At 61.4% G+C, this 24,813-nt stretch overlaps 2 protein-coding genes across 5 annotated transcripts; both read left to right on the top strand.

Annotated features, from left to right (window-relative positions):
- The first annotated feature begins 1,615 nt into the window (after nucleotides 1-1,615).
- ADCY6 (adenylate cyclase 6) lies at nucleotides 1,616-14,823 on the top strand. 3 transcript variants are annotated; one of them, XM_080360506.1, is made up of 22 exons: nucleotides 1,616-1,724; nucleotides 2,412-3,246; nucleotides 4,949-5,098; nucleotides 5,176-5,297; nucleotides 5,397-5,508; nucleotides 5,582-5,709; nucleotides 6,482-6,640; nucleotides 6,724-6,865; nucleotides 6,952-7,080; nucleotides 7,596-7,621; nucleotides 7,701-7,848; nucleotides 8,102-8,199; nucleotides 8,277-8,364; nucleotides 8,435-8,551; nucleotides 8,618-8,776; nucleotides 9,942-10,117; nucleotides 10,204-10,230; nucleotides 10,873-11,002; nucleotides 11,094-11,357; nucleotides 12,625-12,829; nucleotides 13,771-13,895; nucleotides 13,977-14,228. In XM_080360506.1, exons 2-22 carry the CDS (start codon nucleotides 2,413-2,415, stop codon nucleotides 14,103-14,105), a joined length of 3,468 nt encoding a protein of 1,155 aa, XP_080216632.1. In that variant the 5' UTR covers nucleotides 1,616-1,724; nucleotide 2,412; the 3' UTR covers nucleotides 14,106-14,228. The 3 variants fall into 3 exon arrangements, with proteins under 3 accessions (XP_080216632.1, XP_080216631.1, XP_080216630.1); XM_080360505.1 differs by lacking the exon at nucleotides 13,771-13,895 and having other exon boundaries at nucleotides 13,977-14,823; XM_080360504.1 differs by lacking the exon at nucleotides 13,771-13,895 and having other exon boundaries at nucleotides 8,435-8,776; nucleotides 13,977-14,823.
- Nucleotides 14,824-16,015: 1,192 nt separating this feature from the next.
- On the top strand, nucleotides 16,016-24,269 carry CCNT1 (cyclin T1; the record flags this gene model as incomplete). Of its 2 annotated transcripts, XM_080360432.1 has the most annotated exons (9): nucleotides 16,016-16,197; nucleotides 16,639-16,720; nucleotides 16,994-17,122; nucleotides 17,882-17,942; nucleotides 19,240-19,302; nucleotides 19,682-19,727; nucleotides 21,563-21,726; nucleotides 22,043-22,113; nucleotides 22,484-24,269. In XM_080360432.1, the coding sequence occupies 9 exons, from the start codon at nucleotides 16,016-16,018 to the stop codon at nucleotides 23,897-23,899; spliced, it is 2,214 nt and encodes a 737-aa protein (XP_080216558.1). In that variant the 3' UTR covers nucleotides 23,900-24,269. The 2 variants fall into 2 exon arrangements, with proteins under 2 accessions (XP_080216558.1, XP_080216557.1); XM_080360431.1 differs by lacking the exons at nucleotides 16,016-16,197; nucleotides 16,639-16,720; nucleotides 16,994-17,122; nucleotides 17,882-17,942 and having other exon boundaries at nucleotides 18,350-19,302.
- Nucleotides 24,270-24,813: the final 544 nt, after the last annotated feature.

Genomic DNA, 24,813 nt, shown 5'->3' with positions numbered 1-24,813 from the left:
CCCCAGAAAGGGCAGGATCTGGCCCAGGGCTCCCCAGTATGGGTGGGATCTATTCCAGGGGAACCCCAGCACGAGCAGGATCCGTCCCGGGGATCCCCAGCAGGGGCAGGATCTGTTCCAGGGATCCCCGGCAGGGGCCGGATCCTGCCCGTGGAACCGGGGGGGTCACCTGGGTTGTGCTGGGACCCCCGGGTGTCCCCGAGGTGCCCCCGGCCCGTCCCCCAGGCCGGGCTCCGGTGCCCACCCCCCTCTCGCGGTGAGACTTCCGCGTGGGGCCGCGGGGACACGGGCCCGGCGGCAACTGCTAATTAATGATTAATCTGCGCTCCCCGGGGCCCAGCGCTGCTGCGGGGGGGGGGGAGGGTGCGGAGCCCGGCGGCGCCGCGGGAGGGGTCCCCGCCACGGGCGGGAGGAGTGCCAGGGCTTGAGCCACGGACACCCGTGGGGTACAGGCGGGGACCTCAGTGAGGGGCTGCCCTGCACCTCTCTGGGCACGGGGGCTGAGGGGGGATGCGTGCAAGGGGGTGTGTATGTGTGCAAAACAGGCGTGCATATGTGCATGTGAGTGCAAGGATACATGTACATGTGTGTGCAAACCGGGTGAGTGTGTGCAAGGGTTCATGTCCATGTGAGTGTGTAAAATGGGTGTGCATTTGTGCCAGGGTACATGTAAGGCTGTGTGTGTGTGTGTGTGTGTGCAAAATGAGCGTGTGTGTGCACATGTATGTGTGTGCAAAGGTGCATGTGTGGGCACAAAATGAGCGTGCGTGCAAGAGTGCACGTGTGTGTGTGTGCACACAACTGGCACGGATGTGCACAAGGACATGTGTGTGCACACGTGCCTGTGTGTGCAAGGGTGCATGTATGTGTGCAAATCGGACGTACATGCGTGTGTGCTTGTGCATGTGTGCAAGGGTGCATTTGTGCGCATACACGCATGTGTGCAAGGGTGTGTTTGAGCACTACGTGTGTGTGCAAGGATGTGTGTGCACATGTGCGCCTGCATGTGCACATGCAGGGGGTACCTAAGGAGGGTGTAGGTGTGTGTGCAGAGAGATACGTGTGTGTGCACACGTGCAAAGGGGGGTGTGTGCACACAGGTGTGCAAGTGTGTGCACGCGTGTGCAAGGGGCTGTAGATGTGCGACCAGTGGGGGGGTGCAAGAGAGGGGTACTGGGCGGTGTGGATGTGTGTACAGGGTGTGTGTGCAAGGGACACGCTCAGAACGGGGAGGGGTGCGTGTGCAGACACGGGAGTGTCCGGGGGGCGCGTGTGTGCGCGCGCGGGGGACCCGGCCGCGCGTGCCCCCGGTGTCCCGTGTCGCCATGTCGGTGCAGCGTCGCGGTGCGTGTGTGTGTGTGCGTGTGTGTGTGCGCGCAGCCCCGGGGGTGCCGGTCCGCCCGTGCCCGCGCGCGCGCCCGCCGCCCCCGCGCGCCGCCCGCGCCTCCCCCGCCGCACCGGGCCGCTCCGGGCCGTACCGGGGCCGCCGCCGCTGCGCCTTTAAGGCCGCCGGCCGGGAGCGCCCGGGAGCAGATCCGGGCGGGGGGGGGCGGGCACCGGCCGGGGCGGGTCGGGCCGGGGCCGCGACCGGGGCCGCCACCGAAGGCCCGGCGTGGGCGCGGGATGGGACGGCGGGGGCGCAGCGCGGCCGCCGTGTAGGAGCGGGCGGCGGCGGGGCCGTGCCGGGGCGCGGAGCCCCGCGGGCGGCGGCGCCGGAGGCGGAGGTGAGCGGGGCCGGCGGCGGCCGGGCCGGCGGCGGGGAGCGGGAGCGGGGCGCTGCGCGGGGCGCGGGGCGGCGGGGGGTGGGACCGGAGCGGCTCCCGGGGCGGCAGAAGCGGGGTGGTCCCGGGGGGCTGCCCGGTGAGCGGTGCGGCGGCGGGAAGGCGCTGGCGGGGCCGGGGCGGACGGGCCGGGCTCGGCGGGGCTCCCCGCGGGGCGGGCGGGCAGGGAGGCGGCCGCCGCCGGGGCCGGCCCTTCTCAGGCCACCGTTCGCTACCGCCGCTTGCCCGGGCCTGCGACCGGTTGCCACGTCCCGGCTGGTCCCCGGTGCCCCGGGGCCGAGGTGCCCGGTGCAGCCTGTTGGCCGCTGTTCAAGATAAACAAGGCCGGGACAGCCGGGACGGTTCCAGCTCTGCCGCAGGTCACTGTGCCGGGGAGGACAGGCTCGGGGCGGCCACGGCAGGGCCGAGCGCCGGGACAGCGGCGCCGGGACATCCGCACCGGCTGCTTCTGCGGGACCGCGGGGCTGGCTCGGGGTCTGCACCCCCGGGGGGGCTTGGACATCAGGGCCCTTCGCTGCCTGGCCCTCCAGGGTGGGGAAAACTATCCCTTTGCACCCTCACGGGCACCGGGGTCCCTCTTGGGGCGTTGGGATGGGGGACCGAGCGCTGACCCCTACCCGGCACCCGCAGCATGTCGTGGTTCAGCGGCATCCTGGTGCCCAAGGTGGACGAGCGGAAGACGGCATGGGGGGAGCGCAACGGCAAGAAGGGCACCCGGCCCCGCGCCGCCCTCTGCGGCCCCCGCTACATGAGCTGCCTGCAGGACCCTGAGATGGAGCGGGGTGGGGGGCCCCCCCGGGGGCTGCGCTGCACCTGGCAGGAGGACCACTATGGCAAGAAGGGACCCGCGGGCGACCTGGGGCTCAAATCGGTGGACCTGGCCTTGGAGGATGGCGACGCCAAGGGTCCGAAGGGGGCTGGGGGCCGCGGTGGGCGACCATCGGCCGGCGAGTGCTGGCGGCGGCTGCTCCAAGTTTTCCGCTCCAAACGCTTCCAGTCGGCCAAACTGGAGCGGCTTTACCAGCGCTACTTCTTCCAGATGAACCAGAGCAGCCTGACGGTGCTGATGGGGGTCCTGGTGCTGGTCTGTGGGGTGATGCTGCTCTTCCACTGCCTGCCCGGCACCCCACATGTGCCGGCCACCGCCGCCTTGGCGAGCGCCACGGCCCTGTTCTTGCTCCTGATGGTGCTGTGCAGCTGCAGCGCCTTCCCCCAGGACTACATGTGGGTGGTGAGCTACGTGGTGCTGGGGCTCCTGGCCGGGGTGCAGGCGCTGGGGACGGTGGCCGTGGCTCCCCGGAGCGCGGCCGAGGGCGTCTGGTGGAGCGTGTTCTTCATCTACATCACCTACACGCTGCTGCCCGTGCGGATGCGGGCGGCCGTGCTGGCCGGCGTCCTGCTCTCCACCCTGCACCTCACCATTGCCTGGCACCGCAATGCCGCGGATCCCTTCCTCTGGAAGCAGGTGGGGCTGGGGGGACACGTGGGGAGGCTGTGCCAAGGGGGTCCTGCCTGCTTGTGGCGTGGTTGGGACTCCCCTGCAACCGACCCCCCATCCGACTCCCCCATCCCCTTTGGTGGTTCTTCAAGTCTCCTGCAAAATTGGGCTTTTCTGCGACACGGAAAATTCTGGATGTGGGAGGGGCCCCTGGGCTGCCCAGGGAGCGGTGGGGTCCTGTGCCAGGGTCCTGTGAGTGCTGCCTATGGTGTGTCCAGGGGTCGCGGTGCTGCCGCAGCCCCACGCCGGGGGCGAAGGGGCCCCTCGTCCCAGCGGGGCTGTGCACAGACCCACCATTGTGGGCTGTACTGGGGTGGGGGGGGCACCCACAAAACCCCTGTTGTGGGGCCAGCGGAAACCCCCGAGGGGGATGCAGGGCCAGGGCGCCAGGGCAGGGGGCTGGCTGCCACCCAGGGGGCTGGGACCCTGGCAGTGTCCCCTGTCCTGCCCGCCCAGGGGTGGTGGGTGCTCCCGGTGGGGTGCTGCATGTGTAGGGAGGCACAGGGGGTCCCCTTGTTCCCAGGGTTGTGTGTCCCCAGCCCCCAGCGGTGCCTCGCTGTGCTCCCCTCCTTGCGCGGGGCTACTTGTCACCCTCGCCCTGCCTGGCCGGGGCCACGTGCTGTCCCTGTGGGGCACAGGGCGAGGAGCGCGGTGCTGAGGGGGGCGAGGCTTGGAGCTGCAGGGGGTCACAGGAGGGGAAGCCCCCCGAGTGGGGTGACCCCCACAGTGTGGGCAATGGGGCCACAGCCACTGGCCGGGGGGGCTGCGATGGGGACGGCGGGTGTGAGTGTCCCCCCCCAAGCCTGCCAGAGCACTATAAATAGCCCTGGCCCCGGTCCCGGGGGACAAGGACAGGGAGGGGGGAAACCGCAGGGCTCCTGCTGCCACCATCTCCGCTTCCTGGCCCCCCAGCTTTCTCTGCTTCCCGTGGGCCCGTGGGGCCTGGCCGTTTCCCCACGCTCCTCCCTGCCCCGGGTCCTCGTGTCCCCCTTGTGTCCCCATACCCCCCTGCCCTGTGTCCCCAGGTCCCCCCATCCTGGTTTCCTACATCCCTGGGTGCCCCATGTCCCCCCTGCACTCGGTCCCCAGTTCCCCCACACTCACCCTGCTCTGGTCCACTGTGTCCCCAAGTCCCCTCTGTTCCCCCCTACCCTGGGTGCTCAGGTCCCTGCATCCCCCCTACAGCCCAGGTCCTCTCTGTCCCCATGCCTTGTGTCTCCAGGTCGCCCATGTCCCTGCACCCCCCCACCTTGGTGTCCCACGTTCCTAGGTGCCCCACATCCCCCCCCAACCTGGTCCCCTGTGTCTCCAGGTCCCTGTATCCCCACATCCCCCCAACCTGGTCCCCTGTGTCTCCAGGTCCCTGTATCCCCACATCCCCCCCAACCTGGTCCCCTGTGTCTCCAGGTCCCTGTATTCCCACATCCCCCCCAGGTCCCTGTATCCCCATACACCCTGACCTGGTCCCCCATGTCCCCAGGTCCCTGCATCCCCACATCCCGCTACCTTGGGTCCCCATGCCCTCATATCTCCCTGCCCCACGTCCCCCCTTGTGGCCCCTGGTGACTGCACCCCCATAGCAGAGCTGGGGTTTTGGGATGCAGAGGAGGGTGGCAGAGCTGGCTGGGGATTCCAGGGGGGATCATGCTGAATCCACCTCCCCCACCAGCTCAGTGCCAACGCCCTCATCTTCCTCTGCACCAACGTGGTGGGGGTCTGCACCCACTACCCGGCCGAGGTGTCGCAGCGCCAGGCTTTCCAGGAGACCCGCGGGTACATCCAGGCGCGTCTGCACCTCCAGCGCGAGAACCGCCAGCAGGTGGGTGGGGGGCCCGGAGGGCTGTGGGGCCATGGGGACCCGGCCCCGCACTGACGGGGCGATACCGGGGGGGGCAGGAGCGGCTGCTGCTCTCGGTGCTGCCCCAGCACGTGGCCATGGAGATGAAGGAGGACATCAACACCAAGAAGGAGGACATGATGTTCCACAAGATCTACATCCAGAAGCACGACAACGTCAGGTACCGCAGGGCTGGGGGCGGGTGAGGTTTGCGGGGTGGGGGGGTCCAGAGGGGTGTGTGTGTGTGTCCCCACTGAGGCCACGCTCTTCCTCCCGGCAGCATCCTCTTCGCCGACATCGAGGGCTTCACCAGCCTGGCCTCGCAGTGCACGGCACAGGAGCTGGTGATGACGCTCAACGAGCTCTTCGCTCGCTTTGACAAGCTGGCGGCAGTGAGTGGTGGGGCTGGGAGGGGGTCCTGGGGGTCCCTGAGCGCCCCCCTCTGACCTGCCCCTTCCGCCCCAGGAGAACCACTGCCTGCGCATCAAGATCCTGGGGGACTGCTACTACTGCGTGTCGGGGCTGCCCGAGGCGCGCGGGGACCACGCGCACTGCTGTGTGGAGATGGGGGTCGACATGATCGAGGCCATCTCGTGAGTGGGACGGGCATGGGGGTCCTGGCTGTCCCTGGTGCCACCATGACCTTGGGAGGCTGTGCCCGTCCCTGGTGCCACCATGACCCTGGGAGGCTGTGCCCGTCCCTGGTGCCACCATGACCCTGGGGAGCTGTGCCCACCTCTGGTGCCACCGCGACCCTGGGGAGCTGTGCCCATCCCTGGTGCCACCACGACCCTGGGGGGCTGTGCCCATCCCTGGTGCCACCACAACCCTGGGGGGCTGTGCCCATCCCTGGTGCCACCACAACCCTGGGGAGCTGTGCCTGTCCCTGGTGCCACCATGATCCTGGGGGGCTGTGCCCACCTCTGGTGCCACCACAACCCTGGGGAGCTGTGCCTGTCCCTGGTGCCACCATGATCCTGGGGGGCTCTGCCCGTCCCTGGTGCCACCACGACCCTGGGGAGCTGTGCCCATCCCTGGTGCCACCATGATCCTGGGGGGCTGTGCCCGTCTCTGGTGCCACCACGACCCTGGGGAGCTGTGCCCATCCTCAGTGCCACTGCAAGCTGGGGGCCTGTGCCCATCTCCGGTGCTGGCACGTCCCTGGTGCCACTGCAGCCCTGGGGCACTGTGCCCATCCCTGGTGCCACCATGACCCTGGGAGCTGTGCCTGTGCTCAGTGCCACTGCAAGCTGTGGGGCTGTGCCCGTCCCCAGTGCTGGCACATCCCTGGTGCCACCGCAGCCCTGGGGGGCTGTGCCCGTCCCCTGTGGCCGCGGTGACACGTTGTGCTGGTGCCATTCTCAGGCTGGTGCGCGAGGTGACGGGGGTGAACGTGAACATGCGCGTGGGCATCCACAGCGGGCGCGTGCACTGCGGCGTCCTGGGGCTGCGCAAGTGGCAGTTTGACGTCTGGTCCAACGATGTCACCCTGGCCAACCATATGGAAGCGGGTGGCAAAGCCGGGTGAGCCGGAATGCTGGGCTGGGGACTGGGGACTGGGGTCGGGGGGCAGCGGGGGCTCAGCTCCTCATCCCTCCCGTCCCCAGGCGCATCCACATCACCTGGGCCACGCTGCAGTACCTGAACGGCGACTACGAGGTGGAGCCGGGCCACGGGGGTGAGCGCAACGCCTACCTCAAGGAGCACAACATCGAGACCTTCCTCATCGTCGGCTGCAGCCAGAAGCGCGTGAGTCAGGGGGGGTTTTTGGAGGCAGGTGGAACCCGAGCCAGGGAAGCCGGGGCTGTCCCTCTCACGGCCGCGTTGCTCCGCAGAAGGAGGAGAAAGCCATCCTGGCCAAGCTGCAGCGCGCCCGCGCCAACTCCACCGAGGGGCTGGTGCCGCGCTGGGTGCCCGAGCGCTCCTTCTCCCGCACCAAGGACTCCAAGGCCTTCCGGCAGATGGTGAGCGGCCTCGGGGGGGTGAGGGCCCCCGGCGCCGCGGTATCGGCCGCTCGCTGCCTTCCCTGCTTCCTCCCGCAGCCCACGGCCCCGAGCAACCCGTGGGTCTGTCCCCGTCCTCAGCAGACTTTGGGGATCCCCAGGTGTCCCCCTTGTCCTCAGAAGCCCTTGGGGATCCACGTTACCTTCACCAGCCCATGGGGACCCAGACGTGTCCCTCCCGTCCACAGCAGCGCTTGGGGATCCCCCGTCCTCACTGGCCTTGGGGATCCTTTGGGGTCCCCCGTCCTCACTGGTGTCAGGCCCCCCCCAGACCCTTGGGGACGCCCCTATCCTTGCCAGGCTTGGAGAACCCTTGGGGATTCCCCCTCGCCATCCTGGTTACCCTCAGGACTCTGTCCCTGGTCCTTGGTGGCCTTGGTCACTCTGGGGGATGCCCCATGTCCTTGTCCCTCTGAGGGTCCCCCCCATCCATACTGGTGGCTCTGACACCCCCCATTTCTCTTGTGTCTCTCCAGGGCATCGATGACTCCAGCAAAGACAAGTAAGTGTCCCGGGGGGGCGTCACAGCCAGCCCATCCTGGGGGGCACCCAGGGGGACCCTGACCCAGCCGTGTCCCCAGCCGTGGCGCCCAGGAGGCACTGAACCCCGAGGACGAGGTGGACGAGTTCCTGAGCCGGGCCATCGACGCGCGCAGCATCGACCAGCTGCGCAAGGACCACGTCAAGAAGTTCCTGCTCACTTTCCAGACGCCTGAGCTGGAGAAGAAGGTGGGGGGGTCCCTCTGTCCCCTGAAGTCCCCTCTGTCCTGGTTTCATGGCACCTTCCACCCTCTCCATCGCAGCTGTGGGTCACCTCTGTCCCTTCTCATCTGTGGGGCCCCTTCCATCCTGATGGCTTCATGGTCCTCCCTGTCCTAGCTCCTCCTTCCCATCCCTTGGGGTCCCCTCTGTCCCCCTCCATCTCATCCCCGTGGTCCCCTCCGTCCCCCTCGGGCCAGCCCTGTCCCCCCTGTCCCCGCAGTACTCCAAGAAGGTGGACGATCGCTTCGCCGGCTATGTGGCCTGCACCCTCCTCGTCTTCTGCTTCATCTGCTGCCTCCAGATCGTGGTGTTCCCCCAGTGAGTGCTACAGCCCCCCAAAAAACCCCCACCCCGTCCCCCCACCCCCCGACACTCACAGCCGCCTCTCTCCTCAGCTCCCCACTGATGCTCGGTGTCTACGTCAGCATCTTCATCCTCCTCGCCACCATCCTCTTCGTCTGTGCCGTCTACTCCTGTGTCACCGTGAGTCCAGGGCCAGTGGGTGGGGGTTTTGGGGGGCTCAGCGGAGCGTGACGGGGATTTTGCCCCCCAGCTCTTCCCCGCTGCCCTGCAGCAACTGTCCCGGAAGATCGTCCAGTCCCGCACCCACAGCACCGTCATTGGCGTCTTCACCATCCTCCTCGTCTTCATCGCCGCCTTCGTCAACATGGTAGGGACGTGGGGCTTTGGGGTGGGGGGCCGCGGGTCACCGTCTCACCCCTCTCGTCCCCTCCAGTTCACCTGCAGCCGGGTGTCCCTGCGGGACTGCGCTGCCCACGAGCTCAACGTCACCCCGGAGGCCGTGGGACCCTGCCAGCTGCGCACCCTCAACCTGTCCCTGGGGTCCCCCGCGGGGCCCTGTCACCGCCACGGGCTGGCCTGCGACTTCCCCGAGGTGAGACCCGTGCGGCACCCCTGAGTGCGGGGCTGGGACGGGGTCCTGCGTGGGTGCCAGCAGGCCAGGTGCTCTGGGGGCTGGTACGGGGTCCCTGAGGATGCAGGGTGCTGGCAGGGGGTCCCATGGGTGCTGGAATGGGGTCCCCACAGACGCAAGGTGCTGGCAGGGGGTCCCATGGGTGCTGGAATGGGGTCTCCACAGACACAAGGTGCTGGCAGGGGGTCCCATGGGTGCTGGAATGGGGTCTCCACAGACATAGGGTGCTGGCAGGGGGTCCCATGGGTGCTGGAATGGGGTCCCCACAGACACAAGGTGCTGGCAGGGGGTCCCATGGGTGCTGGAATGGGGTCTCCACAGACATAGGGTGCTGGCAGGGGGTCCCATGGGTGCTGGAATGGGGTCCCCACAGACATAGGTTGCTGGCAGAGCGTCCCTGTGGGTGCTGGAACAGGGTCCCCACAGACGTAGGGTGCTGGCAGGGGGTCCCATGCGTGCTGGAACAGGATCCCCACAGACGCAGGGTGCTGGCAGAGGTCCCTGTGGGTGCTGGAACGCGGTCCCCACAGACATAGGGTGCTGGCAGAGGTCCCTATGGGTGCAGAGTCCTGCACAGGCACTGGTGCAGGGTCCCTGAAGGTGCAGACACAATGTCCCCAGGGGTGCTGGCGCAGGGTCCCTGAGGGTGCAGGGTGCCAGCGTGGGGTACCTGTAGGCACAGTGTCCTCAAGGGTGCTGGTATGGGGTCCCCAAGGGTACAGGGTGCTGTAGGCACAGTGTCCCAAAGGGCACAGGGTGCTGTAGGTACAGCATCCCCAAGGGTACAAGGTGCTGTAGGTACATTGTCCCCAAGGGTACATGGTGCCAACACAGTGTCCCTACGGGTACAGGGTGCTGTAGGTACAGCATCCCCAAGAGTATCGGGTGCTGGCACAGTGTCCTCAAGGGTTCAGTATGCTGTAGGTACAGTGTCCCCAAGGGTACAGAGTGCCAGCACAGTGTCCCCGCAGACACAGGCTGCTGACATGGGTCCCTCCGTGAGTGCTGGCACCGAGCCCCTGAGTGCTGGCAGGGTGTCCCCATGGGTGCCACGTCCCCGTGGGTTTGGGGTGCTGGTGGGAGTCCCCATGGGTGCTGGTGTCACTGCGGGGTGTCCCTCTCGCAGTACTTCAGCTACAGCGTGGTGCTGAGCCTGCTCGCCTGCTCCGTCTTCCTGCACATCAGCAGCATCGGGAAGCTGCTGCTCATGGTGGCCATCGAGGCCACCTACCTGGTGCTGGTGGAGGGGCCCCAGGCCACCCTGTTTGACAACGCTGACCTGCTGGTGGTGGCCAACGCCCTGTGAGTGCCCCATGTCCCCCCACTGTCCCCTCCCTGGGAGCTGCGTCCCCACACCGCTAACCCCAGCTCCTCTCCCCCCCGACCAGGCCCTTCAATGTGACCCAGGGTGAATGGTGAGTGGGGGACTGGGACCAGTGGGGAACTGGGAGGAGGGGGATGAGGGTGCGTGACAGCAGGAGAGTCCCTTGGGGTCTATGCTGGGAGGGTGGGTGCAGCTTTGGGGGCTGGGTGCAGGTTTGGGGTCCCTGGGGTGGGTGTGTCATAGGGGTTCAGGTGCAGGTTTGGGGTCTCTGGGGTGGGTACATCTTTGGGGATCCCTTGGGTGGGTGCACCTTTGGGGGCTGGGTGGAGGTTTGGGGTTTGGGTGCATCTTAGGGGGTCCCTGGCGTGGGTGCATCATAGGAGACTGGGTGCAGGTTTGGGGTCCCTGGGGTAGGTGTGTTGTAGGGGTTCACGTGCAGGTTTGGGGTTCCCGGGGTGGGTGCGTCATAGAGGACCGGGTGCAGGTTTGGGGTCCCTGGGGTAGGTGTGTCGTAGGGGTTCACGTGCAGGTTTGGGGTTCCTGGGGTAGGTGTGTCGTAGGGGTTCACGTGCAGGTTTGGGGTTCCTGGGGTGGGTGCATCATAGGGGTCCAGGTGCAAGTTTGAGGTCCCTGGGGTGGGTGCATCATAGGGGTCCGGGTGCAGGTTTGGGGTCCCTGGGGTGGGCAGGGACTGGTCCGGCGTCCCCTCTCAGCGGGGGGACGGTACCCACAGCCCAGCGGAGGGGAAGGTGGCCCTGCGGTACGTCACCCCAGTCATCCTGGCCGTCTTCGCGCTGGCGCTGTACCTTCACGCGCAGCAGGTCGAGTCCACTGCCCGCCTCGACTTCCTCTGGAAGCTGCAGGTAGGACCTGAGGGGGACGAGGGATGAGGGGACGGGACCGCCCCGCTCCCCGCACACCGGGGCGGCTCCCGCATGGTGCTGGGTGCCGCAGGCGACGGGCGAGAAGGAGGAGATGGAGGAGCTGCAGGCGTACAACCGGCGGCTGCTGCACAACATCCTGCCCAAGGACGTGGCGGCGCATTTTCTGGCGCGGGAGCGGCGCAACGATGAGCTCTACTACCAGTCCTGCGAGTGCGTGGCCGTCATGTTCGCCTCCATCAGCAACTTCTCCGAGTTCTACGTCGAGCTGGAGGCCAACAACGAGGGCGTCGAGTGCCTGCGCCTGCTCAACGAGATCATCGCTGACTTCGACGAGGTGCTGGGGTGCAGTGGGGAGGATCATGGGGATGGGAGGTGTGTGGGGTGCTGGAGAGGCTGTGGAGCAGCATGAGTGGGGGAAGGAAGATGGGGTGCTGGAGAGATCATGGAGCAGTGTTCATGGAGCTGTGGGATGGGGTGCAGGAGCTGGGGTGCACAGGGCCCCAGAGAGGCTGTAGAGCACTGTGCATGGGGTGCAAGAAGATGGGGTGCCCAGGGTGCTAGAGGGGCTGTAGAGCACTGTGCATGGGGTGCTGGAAAGAGGTGGTGAAGGAGTGTTCATGGAGCTGTGGGATGGGGTACAGGGGACAGGGAGCAGGAGATGGGGTGCATGGAGTGCTAGAGAGGCTTTTGAGCAGTATGCATGGGGTGCATGGGGATGGGATGCACAGTGTCCCAGAGAGGCTGTAGAGCACTGTGCATGGGGTGCAAGAAGATGGGGTGCACAGGGTGCTGGAGGAGAGTGCACAGGGTGCATGGAGCAGAGTTCCTAATGTGCAGAGGGATGGTGTGCAAGAAGAGGGGGTGCAGAGGGTGCTGGAGGGGCTGTAGGGCACCATGTGTGGGGATAGGGTGCAGGGGATGGGGTGCATGGGGTGCTAGAGAGGCTATGGAGCAGCATACATGGGGTGCACAGGGATGGGGTAGAGGGGATGGGGTGCACGGGGCTCCAGAGAGGCTGTAGAGCACCGTGCATGGGGTGCATGAAGATGGGGTGCAGAGAGTGCTGGAGGGGCTGTAGGGCACCATGTATGGGGATGGGGCGCAGGGGATGGGGTCCATGGGGCTCCAGAAAGGATGCGGAACACTGTGCATGGGGTGCAAGAAGATGGGGTGCTTAGGGTGCTGGAGACCATGGAGCAGTGTGCATGGAGCATGGGAGACCATGGGCTGGGCGGCAGGAAGATGGGGTGCACAGGACCCCAATGAGGCTATGGAAACATGTGCATGGGGTGCACAAGGTGCTGGAGGGGCTGTAGGGCACCATGTGTGGGGACGGGGTGCAGGGGATGAGGTGCATGGGGTGCTAGAGAGGCTGTGGAGCAGTGTACATGGGGTGCACAGGGATGGGGTGCAGGGGGCCCCAGAGAGGCTGTAGAGCACCATGCATGGGGTGCAAGAAGGTGGGGTGCACAGGTTGCTGGAGACACCACGGAGCACCATGCAGGGGGTGAGCACAGGCTGGGCTGCAGGCAGCTGGGGGGCACAGGACCCCAGAGGGGCCACGTGGGGGTGACACCACCCCCCTGTCCCTGTCCACCCAGATAATCAGCGAGCAGAAGTACCGGCAGCTGGAGAAGATCAAGACCATCGGCAGCACCTACATGGCGGCCTCGGGGCTGAACGCCGCCACCTACGACCGCGAGGGCCGGAGCCACATCGCGGCACTTGCCGACTACGCCATGCACCTCATGGAGCAGATGAAGTACATCAACGAGCACTCCTTCAACAACTTCCAGATGAAGATCGGTGAGCGGCCTTGCACACCCCTCGCACGTCGCTCTGACTCCTCGCACGTCCCTGCACGTCCTTTGCAGGCGGCACAGCAGCCACTGGCTCTTGCACGCCTCGTCCCTTTTCGCACACGCGGCCCTGGTGCATAGCCCTTGCACGGGGGAGCTTTGCACGCCCCCTTGGCTTTGCACGTACAGCCTGCACACGAGCCTTGCACACCTCTTGCATGCACAGCCTTTGCAGAGCACTTTGTATGCAGATCTTTGCATGCCCCTTGGGCCTTGCACACGCATTTGCACAAGCAAAGCCTTGCACACCTTTTCCCCTTTGTGCGCACAGCCTTTGCACACCCCTTGATGTGTGCTGATGTTGCACAGCCCTTTAGCCCTTGCACGCATAGGCCTTCACGCACCTCTTTACACACCCTGCTGCCTCCCACAGCCCTTTGCACATGCAAATCCTTGCACACCCCTTTCTTTTTGCACACACTGGCCCTTTCATACCCCTTCCCACTTGCACACCCCTGTGCACATGCAAACCATTGCACACACTGGACCTTGCACACCCCTGTGCATGTGCAAACCCTTGCACACCTCTTTCTTTTTGCACACACTGGACCTTGCACACCCCTGTGCACATGCAAACCATTGCACACACTGGACCTTGCACACCCCTGTGCGTGTGCAAACCCTTGCACATGCCTGTGCACATGCAAACCCTTGTACACCCCTTCTTTCTCGCACATCCTGGCCCTTGCACACCTCTGTGCATGTGCAGACCTTTCCACACCCCTTGCCTTCACCCCCCCCTGCACACACAAACCCTTGCACCCTGCTTCCCCTTTGCCCATACCCCCCTTTGCCCCCTCTTTTCCACTCGCATGCCCCCCACCTCCCCCCCGCAGCCATGGGGGGGTCCGTGACACCCTGTTTGTCCCTTTCTGACCCCCCCCCCAGGCCTGAACATGGGCCCGGTGGTTGCGGGGGTGATCGGGGCGCGCAAGCCCCAGTACGACATTTGGGGCAACACCGTCAACGTCTCCAGCCGCATGGACAGCACCGGCGTCCCTGACCGCATCCAGGTCAGCGGGGGGGCGGGAGGGGGGGACAGGGCCCCCCTAGAGCCCCTCCTCACCCCCCTATGTGTCCCATTCCCCCTGCAGGTGACAACGGACCTGTACCAGGTGCTGGCGGCCAAGGGTTACGTGCTGGAGTGCCGGGGGCTGGTCAAGGTCAAGGGCAAGGGCGAGATGACCACCTACTTCCTCAACGCTGGCCCTGCAGGGAGTTAGGGGGGGTCCCGCCTGGTGTGGCCCCCCCCGCCCCAGGACGTGCACCGGGGTCAGGCAAAAAAGGAAAAAAAATCCCCAAATCCATGTATTTAAAAGAAAAAACAAAGGGAGAAATGGACACAAGGGAGGTGGCTGGGGGGGAACCCCCTGCTGTGCCCCCCCCAGGGTGGGGGGATTACCCAGCACCGGGGGGGGGGTAGGGAGGGGTTGGGGTGCAGGTCCCCCCCCCTTTGCTAAAATCCCCCATGTGCCAAAGAGGGGAGATGGCCCCCCCCCGGGGAAGGGGCTGGGGGGTGTCCCGTCCCCTCCCCTCCATGTGCCAAACTGAAGTGCCGCCTGCGGGGGTGTGGGGAGCAGAGGCCAAGCACCTTCACACCCCCCCCCGGGGCTGCCAGCAGGGAGGGGGGGGTGGGTGCAGCTCCCCCCGCCTTTTAAATGCAAAAAAAAAAATGAAGTGACTTTTTTTTTTTTCCTTTTTCCTGTTTTTTTTTTTCTTAATTTTATTTTTAAGCTGTTTTGGGGCGGGGGGGGCTCAGCACCGCCCCCCCCTTCCCTCCACCGCTGCCCTGAGGTACTTCTTTGTCCTTCGTGTGTACAGATAAATTAATTATATATAAAACTCACTTTGGATACGAGCTGTGGCCTGGTGTGTGGGGCTGAGACTGGGGGGTCCTGGGGTCAAACCGGGCTCAGGGACCACGGGGAGGGAAGGGGAGCTGATGGGGTGATGGGGATGGGGGTTCAGTACGGGTGTTTGACCCCCAACCCCTTACCTGAAGAACCACCCGTGTGTTTCAAGCTGTGAGGGCAAATTACCTAAGAAAGGAATTTTAGCATTGATAGGTTTGAATAATAATACTTTGCAAACTTAGCACCTTTTATACAGATAATAATGATAGATAAGCGTGTTTGACCCCCAACCCCTTACCTGAAGAACCACCCGTGTGTTTCAAGCTGTGAGGGCAAATTACCTAAGAAAGGAATTTTGGCATTGATAGGTTTGAATAATAATACTTCGCAAACTTAGCACCTTTTATACAGTTAATAATGATAGATAAGCTACAGAGGAGGCTCCTTCTGCTCCACAAAGCTCACAGTACTATAAAACTCTTACAAAGATAAACCATTTATTAACCAAATGAGTTAACTTTCATTTTAAAGGGATACCACACGCTCAAATTCGTCTGTATTTACAAGTATAAACCATTTGGTTTATCAATGGTTTGACTTTCATTTTAAAGGGATATCACACATTCAAATTCGTCTGTATTTACAAGGATAAACCATTTGGTTTATCAATGGTTTGACTTTCATTTTAAAGGGATATCACACATTCAAATTCGCCTGTGTTTTCAAACAACTTTATGAGGTAATTTCAGAGGAATTTCTTACTCGTGGAGAGGTCTTGCAGTTTTTGCTGTTTGTCGTTGCTGTGGCGGTTCTGTTTGTTTGTTTGTTGTGTTTTTGCAGCTATCTCTCGGTAGTTAGTGCCACAGCCCCTCAGAAAGCTCTGGGCTGGTCAGTTCCATGTTTAGGAGAGATTTTTACCTCAGGATCTCCATGTTAAATAGTTCGCTGTGTGTAGAATGTGGATTCAAAGGAAGCTTTTCATTAGTCATCACCCACTTGTGGGGGGTTAACGGGAGGGGTGTTACGGGAGGGGGGTGTTACGGGAGGGGGGTGTTAATGGGAGGGGGGTGTTAACGGGAGGGGTGTTAACGGGAGGGGTAACGGTCGCCCCCCCCCCCCGGCCGCGTCTTTCCCGCCCAACCGCGCAGGCGCCTCAACGGCTCCTCCCCCCCCCCGCCCCGCGCTGTGACGCAGCCGTACGCGCGCGCTGCCGCCCTGTGACGCCAGCGCGCCGTCTACCGTACGTGCGTGCGTGCGTGCGCGCGCGGGCGCAGATCGCCATGGAGGCCTCGGCGGGCGGCGGGGCCGGCGGCGGCGGCGCGACCGGCAGGCGCTGGTACTTCACCCGCGAGCAGCTGGACCGCAGCCCCTCCCGCCGCGCCGGGCTCGACCCCGACAAGGAGCTCTCGTACCGGCAGCAGGCGGCCAACCTGCTACAGGACATGGGGCAGCGCCTCAACGTGTATCCGGGCCGCGCTAGGCCGCGCTAGGCCTGCGGTATCGCCGCCGCGGGGCGGGGGGGGCTGGGCCGGGCTGGGCCGCGGGGAGAGCCAGGGAAAGAGCCGGGACCGGCCGTTGGGAGAGTAAAGGCCGGTCCGGAGCGAGGAGGGTGAGGCCGGGTTGCCGGGAGGGTCCCGGAGCGGGGAGAGCCCGGCCCGGCCGTTGGGAGAGGGAGGCGGGGGGAGCCCGGCGCCTTGCGGGATCCGGCTGAGCCGGCCCGGCCGTTGGAACGGGGAGACTGGGAGCTTGGGGAGCTGTGCCGGTGAGCAGGGAGGGCCGGAGCGGGGAGACCCGGGCACATGTTGGCGGCGGGGGAGCGCGGCCCGGCCCGGGGGTTTGTCGGGGGGCTGAGGGTGCTGCTCGGGACTCGTCGCTGGGGCTATTTCCTTAACCGCCTGCTCAGGTCCCAGCTCACCATTAACACGGCCATCGTGTACATGCACCGGTTCTACATGGTGCAGTCCTTCACGCAGTTCCACAGAAACGTAAGTGTGCTGGGGGCTGGGGGGGTGCGGGGCGCCGGGGACCCCCCAGTTCTGCTCCTGCTGCTGCCTGGCAACCAGCTGGGGGGTGGCACGGTGGGGCTGACCCTGGAGAAGGGACAAGTGGTTTGTAGTTGCCGGTAGTCACCAGAGATGCTCTTTCCTCCTGGGGTTATTTGGACTTGCACAGGCTTTATTTCCTAAGAGATTATTTGTTTTATATGTGAGATCGCTTTACTATTAAACTTATTAACTTTGTTTTGTTTTCCTCTGAAGTCGGTGGTACCAGCAGCTCTGTTCTTGGCGGCCAAGGTGGAGGAGCAGCCTCATAAACTGGAGCATGTAATCAAGGTAGCACATGCTTGTCTGCATCCCCAGGAACCTCCCCTAGACACCAAGAGCGAGGTAAGTGTTGAGAGCGGGGAGCTGGGCTCTGATGGGAGGAGCAGGAATGGCAGAAACTGCCGCATCCCGCCTCGCTCGGGTTCCGCAGCCCCCGCTCTAACGAGCGTCCGTGTCCCAGGATGGCCAGTGCCAGCTTTCCAATTCAGCCGCTCTTGCGTTACCGAGAGCTTTTTGGCTTCTGTACAGCAGAAGGCTTTTTTTTCCCTGCTCTGTGGCAACTTTTCTTGTGTTCTCCTCCGCTGTGCTGCTGCAAATGTGACTGGGCTGTGCTGCATAACGGTGTCTGCGTGATAAAGCTGCTGAGGAGGGTGTGGATGTGGCTGCGATTGAGTAGTGTCTGCGGCAGAACAGAGGGTGGTGCGTGCGGTTGGTTCTGTTCTGTCCCCACGCATTTAACGGTGGGTTTTTACTAAACCCCATTCCCCATCTCTCGAGACAGCCCATCTTACCTGGAACTGAGCAGCCAACCCTGCTGAAAAGGGGCAGGCTTAAGGACAAAATAAAAAGGCAGCTGATTCCTCCCCGTACTGCCCGTGTAGCCGCCCCGTGCAGCTGTAGCTGGGGAACGGGTCCCCCCAGTGCTCTGCCTTCTCTTCTCTGGCAGGGAATCCGCGCCAGCTCCCCCAGTGCACATCACCAGAAAGATTCCCCTTTGCTATTTTTGCCTCCCCGAGAGAAAAAAAAAAGGCTGTTAGAAATGTGCAGGCTTTATACAGAGTTGCCTCATCGTGAGTAACTTGCCTGTCCTCTCAACCCCAGGCTTACCTGCAACAAGCCCAAGACCTGGTCATTCTAGAGAGCATAATACTGCAGACCCTGGGTAAGTTTTTCCAAGCGGACGGGCTGCCACACGAATCCCAGAGCCAGGAGAGTTCCGCAGAGCGGAGAGCCTGACCGCCCCTTCTCCACAGCTGGAGGGCAGCTGCACAGCTGGAGAGCAAGAGTCCAGGCAACAAACTCTTGGATTTTTCATGCCCGCTCCTTGTTTTGCTTTTAACGGCAGTTTTTTCAGGTGTAACTTGTGTCAGGTTTGATGCTCAGAGAAATGAAACTGTGGCTCGTCTCTTTTCTTCCCCTCCCACCACAGGTTTTTACCGCTTGGACGCCAGTCCCTGTCCTCCCTTGTGCTGTTGATAACGCTCTAGTCCTGTGGTCAGGAAGCAGTTTGCACTGAGAGATTTCTAACAAAACCTGGGCTGAAAGTTAATTTTTTATCAGAATGGGGGGGGGGGGCAAAAAAACCCGAAACAACAAAACCAGCAACGGTTGTTGGGGTTTTTTTGACAGTAGAAGCTGGAGCCTCCACGTAGGGCTGTGGCTGTTGGATCTCGTATCCTGTTCCTTTCTAAAATGTGCTGTTAAGATTCTGTTTTACTAACGTGTGTTCTGTTTCAGAGGCAGTTTGTAGGTAGCGTTCTGCTCCAAAATCCTCATGGTTATTTCTGACTTGATTCGCAGAAAATGCCCCAAACTCCCCCGAGGGGACGGGAGGGGCGTATGTGTCGATGGGCCAAACTGGGACCTTGGTTCTGCAACCACTCGGTTCTCCAGTTGCCTTTTAAAATGTCCCAGTTCTTCTAGAATGTTCTGCATGGGAAGAACCAAATCTGTTGCACACATGGACCGATTTGAATGATTTTTTTTTTTCCTTTTAAACATAATGGCCAAAGTGAATAGGAAACTGCAGCGAGGATTAAGTTCAGTTGTCTTTAGGCTCCTTCAAAGGGAAAACGTCTGCTTCCTCTTAGCTTTTTGGGTGACAGAAATTCCTTTGGGCCGATGCCATTGTCTTCTCCTTCCTCCCAGCTGCTGGAAGAGGCTTTGTCCTGCTATTTTTAAAATCCTTAATAGCTGTTTTGTTTTCAGTGAGGTCTTTCAAGCGCATGTAGCTGCTCGAAGGGCTGGCAGCAGCAATGACCTCTGGGTTTTGTGCCTGGAGAACTTGAGTCTTCTGGATATACAGGAAAACGGGCTCCTGTGTTCCTGCCGGGCAGAGAGCAGGGGCTGTAGGAGGGAAGGGAGAAAACCTTGTCCCCCAGGAGCGGGAATAAAGGTTCGTGGATCCACAGGGCTGTGCTGCTGCCTCGCTGACGGCCCTTCTCTCTGTGTTCTTCCAGGTTTCGAGATCACCATCGACCACCCGCACACCCATGTGGTGAAGTGCACGCAGCTCGTGCGAGGTAAGCGGGGCCGGATGGCAAATACTTGCGGCTTCTCCTCCCCGTAACCTCAGCGCGGTAGAGAAGGGACGTGAAAATACGATAAGAGCTGTGAAAATGCGCCGTAGCGTTCAGAGCTGCCCAAGAGCTCACCTGCAATCGCTTGCCTTGATAACTGTAACAACGTAAAAATCGAGGTGGTTACAAATGACTGGCGTGATGTTGTGGTTCTGCTGAACTACACCAAGTAACTTCTAAGATCCTTCTCCATGCCAGAATCTCTACGTACAGTAATTTCTAACTACGCTTTGGTGTAATTAGTCAAACAGTGGTGGGTGTTGTGTGTGTAATAATCATCAGGACGTACCAAATCACACCGTGCTTTCCTTTTCTCTTTCAGCCAGCAAGGACTTGGCGCAAACTTCGTATTTCATGGCTACCAACAGGTTATTTTATAATTAATTCATATTGGACGAGAGGGTTTTATCATAAGGAGATGTGATGCCCGGGGTGTTAGGCAGCCTGGGGATCGCTCGGTTTGGTTCAGACAGAGCGGGAATCCTTTTCCAGCTGCTTAAAACTGGCTGCAAAATCAGCCCTTTAAGCGAGGCAGGTGGGATGCTTGGAACTTCACTGCTTGCGGAGTTAATATTTAGAACAGACCGAGTGGTGGACATGGGAAATCCTGTGGGTTTTGTGAAAGAGCTCACAGGAGTGAAGGGATGGGAGGAAAAGATGGTTTAAGCTGCAGAGTCAGAAAACGCTGCCAAGCCCTGAGTTTGTGTGGCCTTGGGCGAGTTGTTTCTCCTCCCCACCTGCGTTACCCGCTCGCCCGGCGCGGGGTGAACCCTTTGTTGAAGCTTCTCGAGCTCCAAAGGGCATCGTGTGGGTTTTCCTGCATAAAGCAGCGTCAAGGGAAGGTGGTGTCGGGATTTGTGGGCAAACACGTCCTTGAAACGTGTTTTGTCCCTGCAGCGGTAATTGCTAAACCAAGGAATTATGAATTAAGGTTATAATTGAAAGAAATCCAGGTAGAAAGGAAGAAGCGCAGCCTCAGTTTTGCCTTAAAGTGATGCTGCAAAACACTTGATTAAGCTGCTTAAGCGATGAACTCGATTTATCAGGCGTAGGTACAGACGGTTTATTTCCTTTTGGCACCGGTGCGGGGCAGAGCGAAGGCTGTTTGTGCACTCTCGCTTCTGACCTTGACAGACCAGATAAAGGCTCCGAATTCCCTGGGTTTGACTTAATGTAAATACAGTATCCGCGAACCAGGGTCAGCCTTTGTGGCTGTAGATGTGCATATCTCTCTCTCTCCATATTGCATTGCTGGAAAAGTGCTTAATAACCTGAAGAAATGCAGCCAACGCCGTCGTGCGGCTGCACGGAGACACTCGGTGGCCCCGTGTCCATCAAGGGACAATTATAAGGGTGATGGGGATGCTCAGTTTGCTGCCAGGTTTGCAAGGCTTAGTAGAGAGGAAGATGCTTTCTCTGTGCTTCCCAGTCCGCCCAGCACTGATGTCTGAGCAAATTAATTTACTAATTGACTAATAAAACTGTTTGATAGGTGACCGGGCTGCCTTTAGGGTGAGTCACTCCGGTGTATGGTGCTATTCGCAGCCAGTCACTGTTCTTAAAAATCATTTAGGAAAGAACAGCCGCTTCCTAAAAGACAAAAAGGGCCAGTTTGCTCTTTGAGTTGAACCTGGAAGTGTCTTTAGTTTATTCTCGGACTGTGCGGAGCCTCAAACTGACAGCGGCCTGAGAAAAACGGGGAAGGAACAAGCAAATTGGTGGAGCGGGATAGAGACACTGGTAACAGGAGGGTTGTGCTGGGGGACCGTCCCAGCACGGCCACCCCCTGTGCAGCCTTTAGTCAGTGGGTGATTGTGTGTCCTGAAGTTCAGGTTTGGGAGCTGATACAATCACAGGAGGGTTTGGGTTGAAGGGACCATTAAATGTCACCTTATCCACCATGAGCAGGGACATCTTCAGCAGCTCAGGGTGCTCAGAGCCCCGTCCAGCCTGGCCTGGGGTGTCTCCAGGGATGCTCCATCCACCACTTCTCTGGCCAACCTGAGCCAGGCTCTCACCACCCTCAGAGGCCACAATTTCATCCGTATTACCTAATCTAAATCTCCCCTCTTTTAGTTTAAAACCATCACCCCTCGTCCTACCGCAACAGGCCGTGCTCAGAGTCTGTCCCCATCTTTCTTATTGGCCCATTTTAAGCACTCAAAGGTTCTTTTTGTTCCTCCCTCCTTTGCGGTGCCCCCAGCCTGCACCTGACCACCTTCAGCCTGCAGTACACCCCTCCCGTCGTGGCCTGCGTCTGCATCCACCTGGCTTGTAAATGGTCCAACTGGGAGATCCCGGTCTCCACGGATGGGAAGCACTGGTGGGAATACGTCGATGGCACTGTGACTCTGGAGCTCTTAGATGGTGAGTTTGGGACTAGTTGTTTTATTTCCCCTAAAAGCTCTTAATGTTATTTCGACAACTCTGTTCCTGGGTCCGTTCATGGACTCCAGGACTTGTCAAGGTTTCCAGCACTGCAGCAGCCTCTGTGGTACCACAGAGCTGGCAAAAAGCACAGTGAGATGAGTTTCAATGTGATCAGTGATATAAATCCTCAGGATTTCCCCTCCTGGAGTGGCCCCATCTCGTTAGTAGCTCCGCTCGTCAGTGCGGGGGTGCCCTGATGGGTCGTGCTGCTCTGCCTCTGACCCTCCTGCCTGGCTTTGTGTTTTCTCTGCAGAACTGACTCATGAATTCCTGCAGATCCTTGAGAAAACTCCCAATCGGCTTAAACGCATCCGGAACTGGCGGGTAAGACTCTGCTTTGGACGGCGGGTGCTTGCAGGAGAGAACAGGCTCTGATTTCTTGTGTGCGGCATCTCCGCTCTTACAATGCGAGACAGTGTCTGAAGGGCATGTGTGTGGGGAAGGTCTGAATGCTGTGACTCTGCAAAATGTTGCTTTAGCGCTTGAGTTCATCTGTTCTGAATTAACTCTTGGGTTTTCAGCTGCTCTAGCAGCCCCGCTTGCAGTGGTTGGGCCTTTTCCCACAAGGGGAGACGGGGACAAAGTGGATCTGTCTTTAAATGAGCGTTTGAGCGGTGCACAGGGAGTTTTGTTTGCATCAAACCAGCTCTAGCGACAGCCCGAAGTAAATAACCGATGGCTGCTTTTCTTCCAGGCCTCTCAAGCAGCCAGGAAGTCAAAGGCTGACGACCACGGCGAAGATAAGAGCCTGTCAGAGCAGACGATCCTCAACATGATTTCCAGGAACAATAGTTCGGACATGAACATCGCTGGGTTAATGAGCATGTCGACATCCTCGACTGCCGGAGCGGGGCCTTCTCTGCCGGCCACAACCGACTCGCCCAGCGACCAGAGCGCTGCGGACACGTCCCAGTCTGAGCACTGGTTGTCCCAGCATCCTCCCCCCAAGCTGGAGACTGGCCAGAGCCACAGGACTAACGAAAGCTCGTCGGCTGCCGAGCACCCGTTACAGCAAGATGGCGCTGGTTATCAGAAGCAGAGCGGCAAGAACGCTCCCTCGGCCAAAGTCTCGCTCAAGGAGTACAGGGCCAAGCACGCCGAGGAGCTGGCGGCGCAGAAACGGCAGCTGGAGAACATGGAGGCCAACGTGCGCTCGCAGTACGCCTACGCCGCGCAGAACCTGCTGGTACAGCAGCAGCGGGAGAGAGAAGTCCAACAGGATGGCAACCCCTCTCCCGTCGTCCTGAAAATCCCCATGGGCGGCTCGGAGAACCCTGAGCGTCCTCCCGGCCCTGAGAAAGGCGACAAAGCCTCGGCGCTGAAGCTGAGGATCCCGGTGGCGAGTGGAGGTGGGGACAGGCCGCTCCCCTCCAAGCAGGAGGAGATCAAAATGCGGATCAAGGTGCCGACGGCTGCGGACAGACACGGCTCCTCGGACGAGTGCGGCGTCAAGAACCGGGAGCACAAGGAGAAACACAAGGGCCATTCTTCCAACCACCACCACCACCACCACAACCACCACTCGCACAAACACTTACACCCCCAGCTCGGCGCCGGTCCCAGCAGCGTCACCAACAAGCGACCGGGAGACTCTAAACACGGCAGCCAGCCCAGCGCCGCCCCCCACAAAACCTACGGCCCCCTCATTTCTTCCCGCAAGAGGCCGCTGCTGGAGGAGCTCATGGCGCCGGCCGCGCCGGCCGCACACGAGCACCAACCCAAAGTCAGCAAACCCTCCAAAGGCCCCGGGGTGCCCTTCCCGTACCCGCACCTCCCCGGGCACAGCTCCGATCTGGGCAATATCCCTTTACCCCCGGCCAACAAAGCCCGGGGTACCCACGGCAAATCGGACAAGGGTCCCACGGGGGCCAACGGGCACAACGTGAGCCAGGCCAGTGACTACCAAGATACGGTGAACATGCTGCACTCGCTGCTGAGCGCGCAGGGCATGCAGCCCGCCCCGGCCCCCGCCTTCGAGTTCCACTCGTACGGGGAGCTCTTGAACCCCCGCGCGGCCGCCAGCGCCAGAGCCGCCGCCAACACGGACAAGCCCCGACCACCCCCCCTGCCCTCAGAACCGCCCCCTCCGCTCCCCCCCCTCCCCAAGTAAAAAAAGCAAAACAAATATCCCTTTTTACTACTGAGTTTATACAAAAGCCCAAGCCCAAACCTGGGCTGCCCCCACGGGGGCCTAAAAGGGCTTGTTTGATCTCCACTGCCTCACGAAGAACTATTTTATTATATTATAACTTTTATTATTGATATTTAGAGCGCGGAGTTGTTGAAGCTGTGAAAGGATCAAACCCTTTCTCTGTTCCTTGCTCCCTCCCCCAGCAACTTGCAGGCAGCGCTGGGCTCTGGCCCTGCTGGAACTGAAGCCCCCTCTGGGGAACACATCGTGGGGGGGCTCTGGGGGGGTATTTAAAATATGTCACAGAAAATTTAAGATGTTTTACAAATAATTTAAGCATTAACTTATATCTTAGTGTTCTGTTTGTTTTAATTTTGTGGTGCTGCGGGGCAGGGGGTTGGGGTGGGATGTTTGGGTGGTTCCACTCGAGCTGCTGGATTTGGGAGTTTTGGGGAGGACGCGATGCGGGGTTGGGGGGGGACAGGACCGGTGGCTGCTGAGGCTGGGGGGGATGTCCATGGGGCGATGGGAGCTGCTCTGGGGTCTGGTTTCCTCCGAAATCTCCAGTTTTGGGGTCCCACCTCCATCCCTTGCTCTGGCGGCTTTAGGTGGTGTTTGGTGTTGAACAACCGGAGGTGATGGATTGAGGGTGCTCAGGCCAGGGATGGGGCTGCTTTTGGGGGGACAGAGTCCAGAGGAGCTGCCGGGGATGAGCGAGGGGCTTGGACCTGGGGTTTTGTGAAACTTACTCTACCTCAAGCTGGTTTTTTTGCACCTTGCCAGTGCCTCGGCCCCCTGCAGCACTGCGTGTGGTTTTTGCTCCTGGCAAAGGCCTGTCTCACGTCCCCCCCCCCGCTGGCTGCTCCCCGGTTGACGTGAACCGCATGTTTTTT

Source organism: Nesoenas mayeri (genome assembly GCF_963082525.1).
Source record: "Nesoenas mayeri genome assembly, chromosome: 28".
Taxonomy (NCBI): Eukaryota; Metazoa; Chordata; class Aves; order Columbiformes; family Columbidae; genus Nesoenas; species Nesoenas mayeri.
This window is presented reverse-complemented; position numbering and strand designations above follow the sequence as displayed.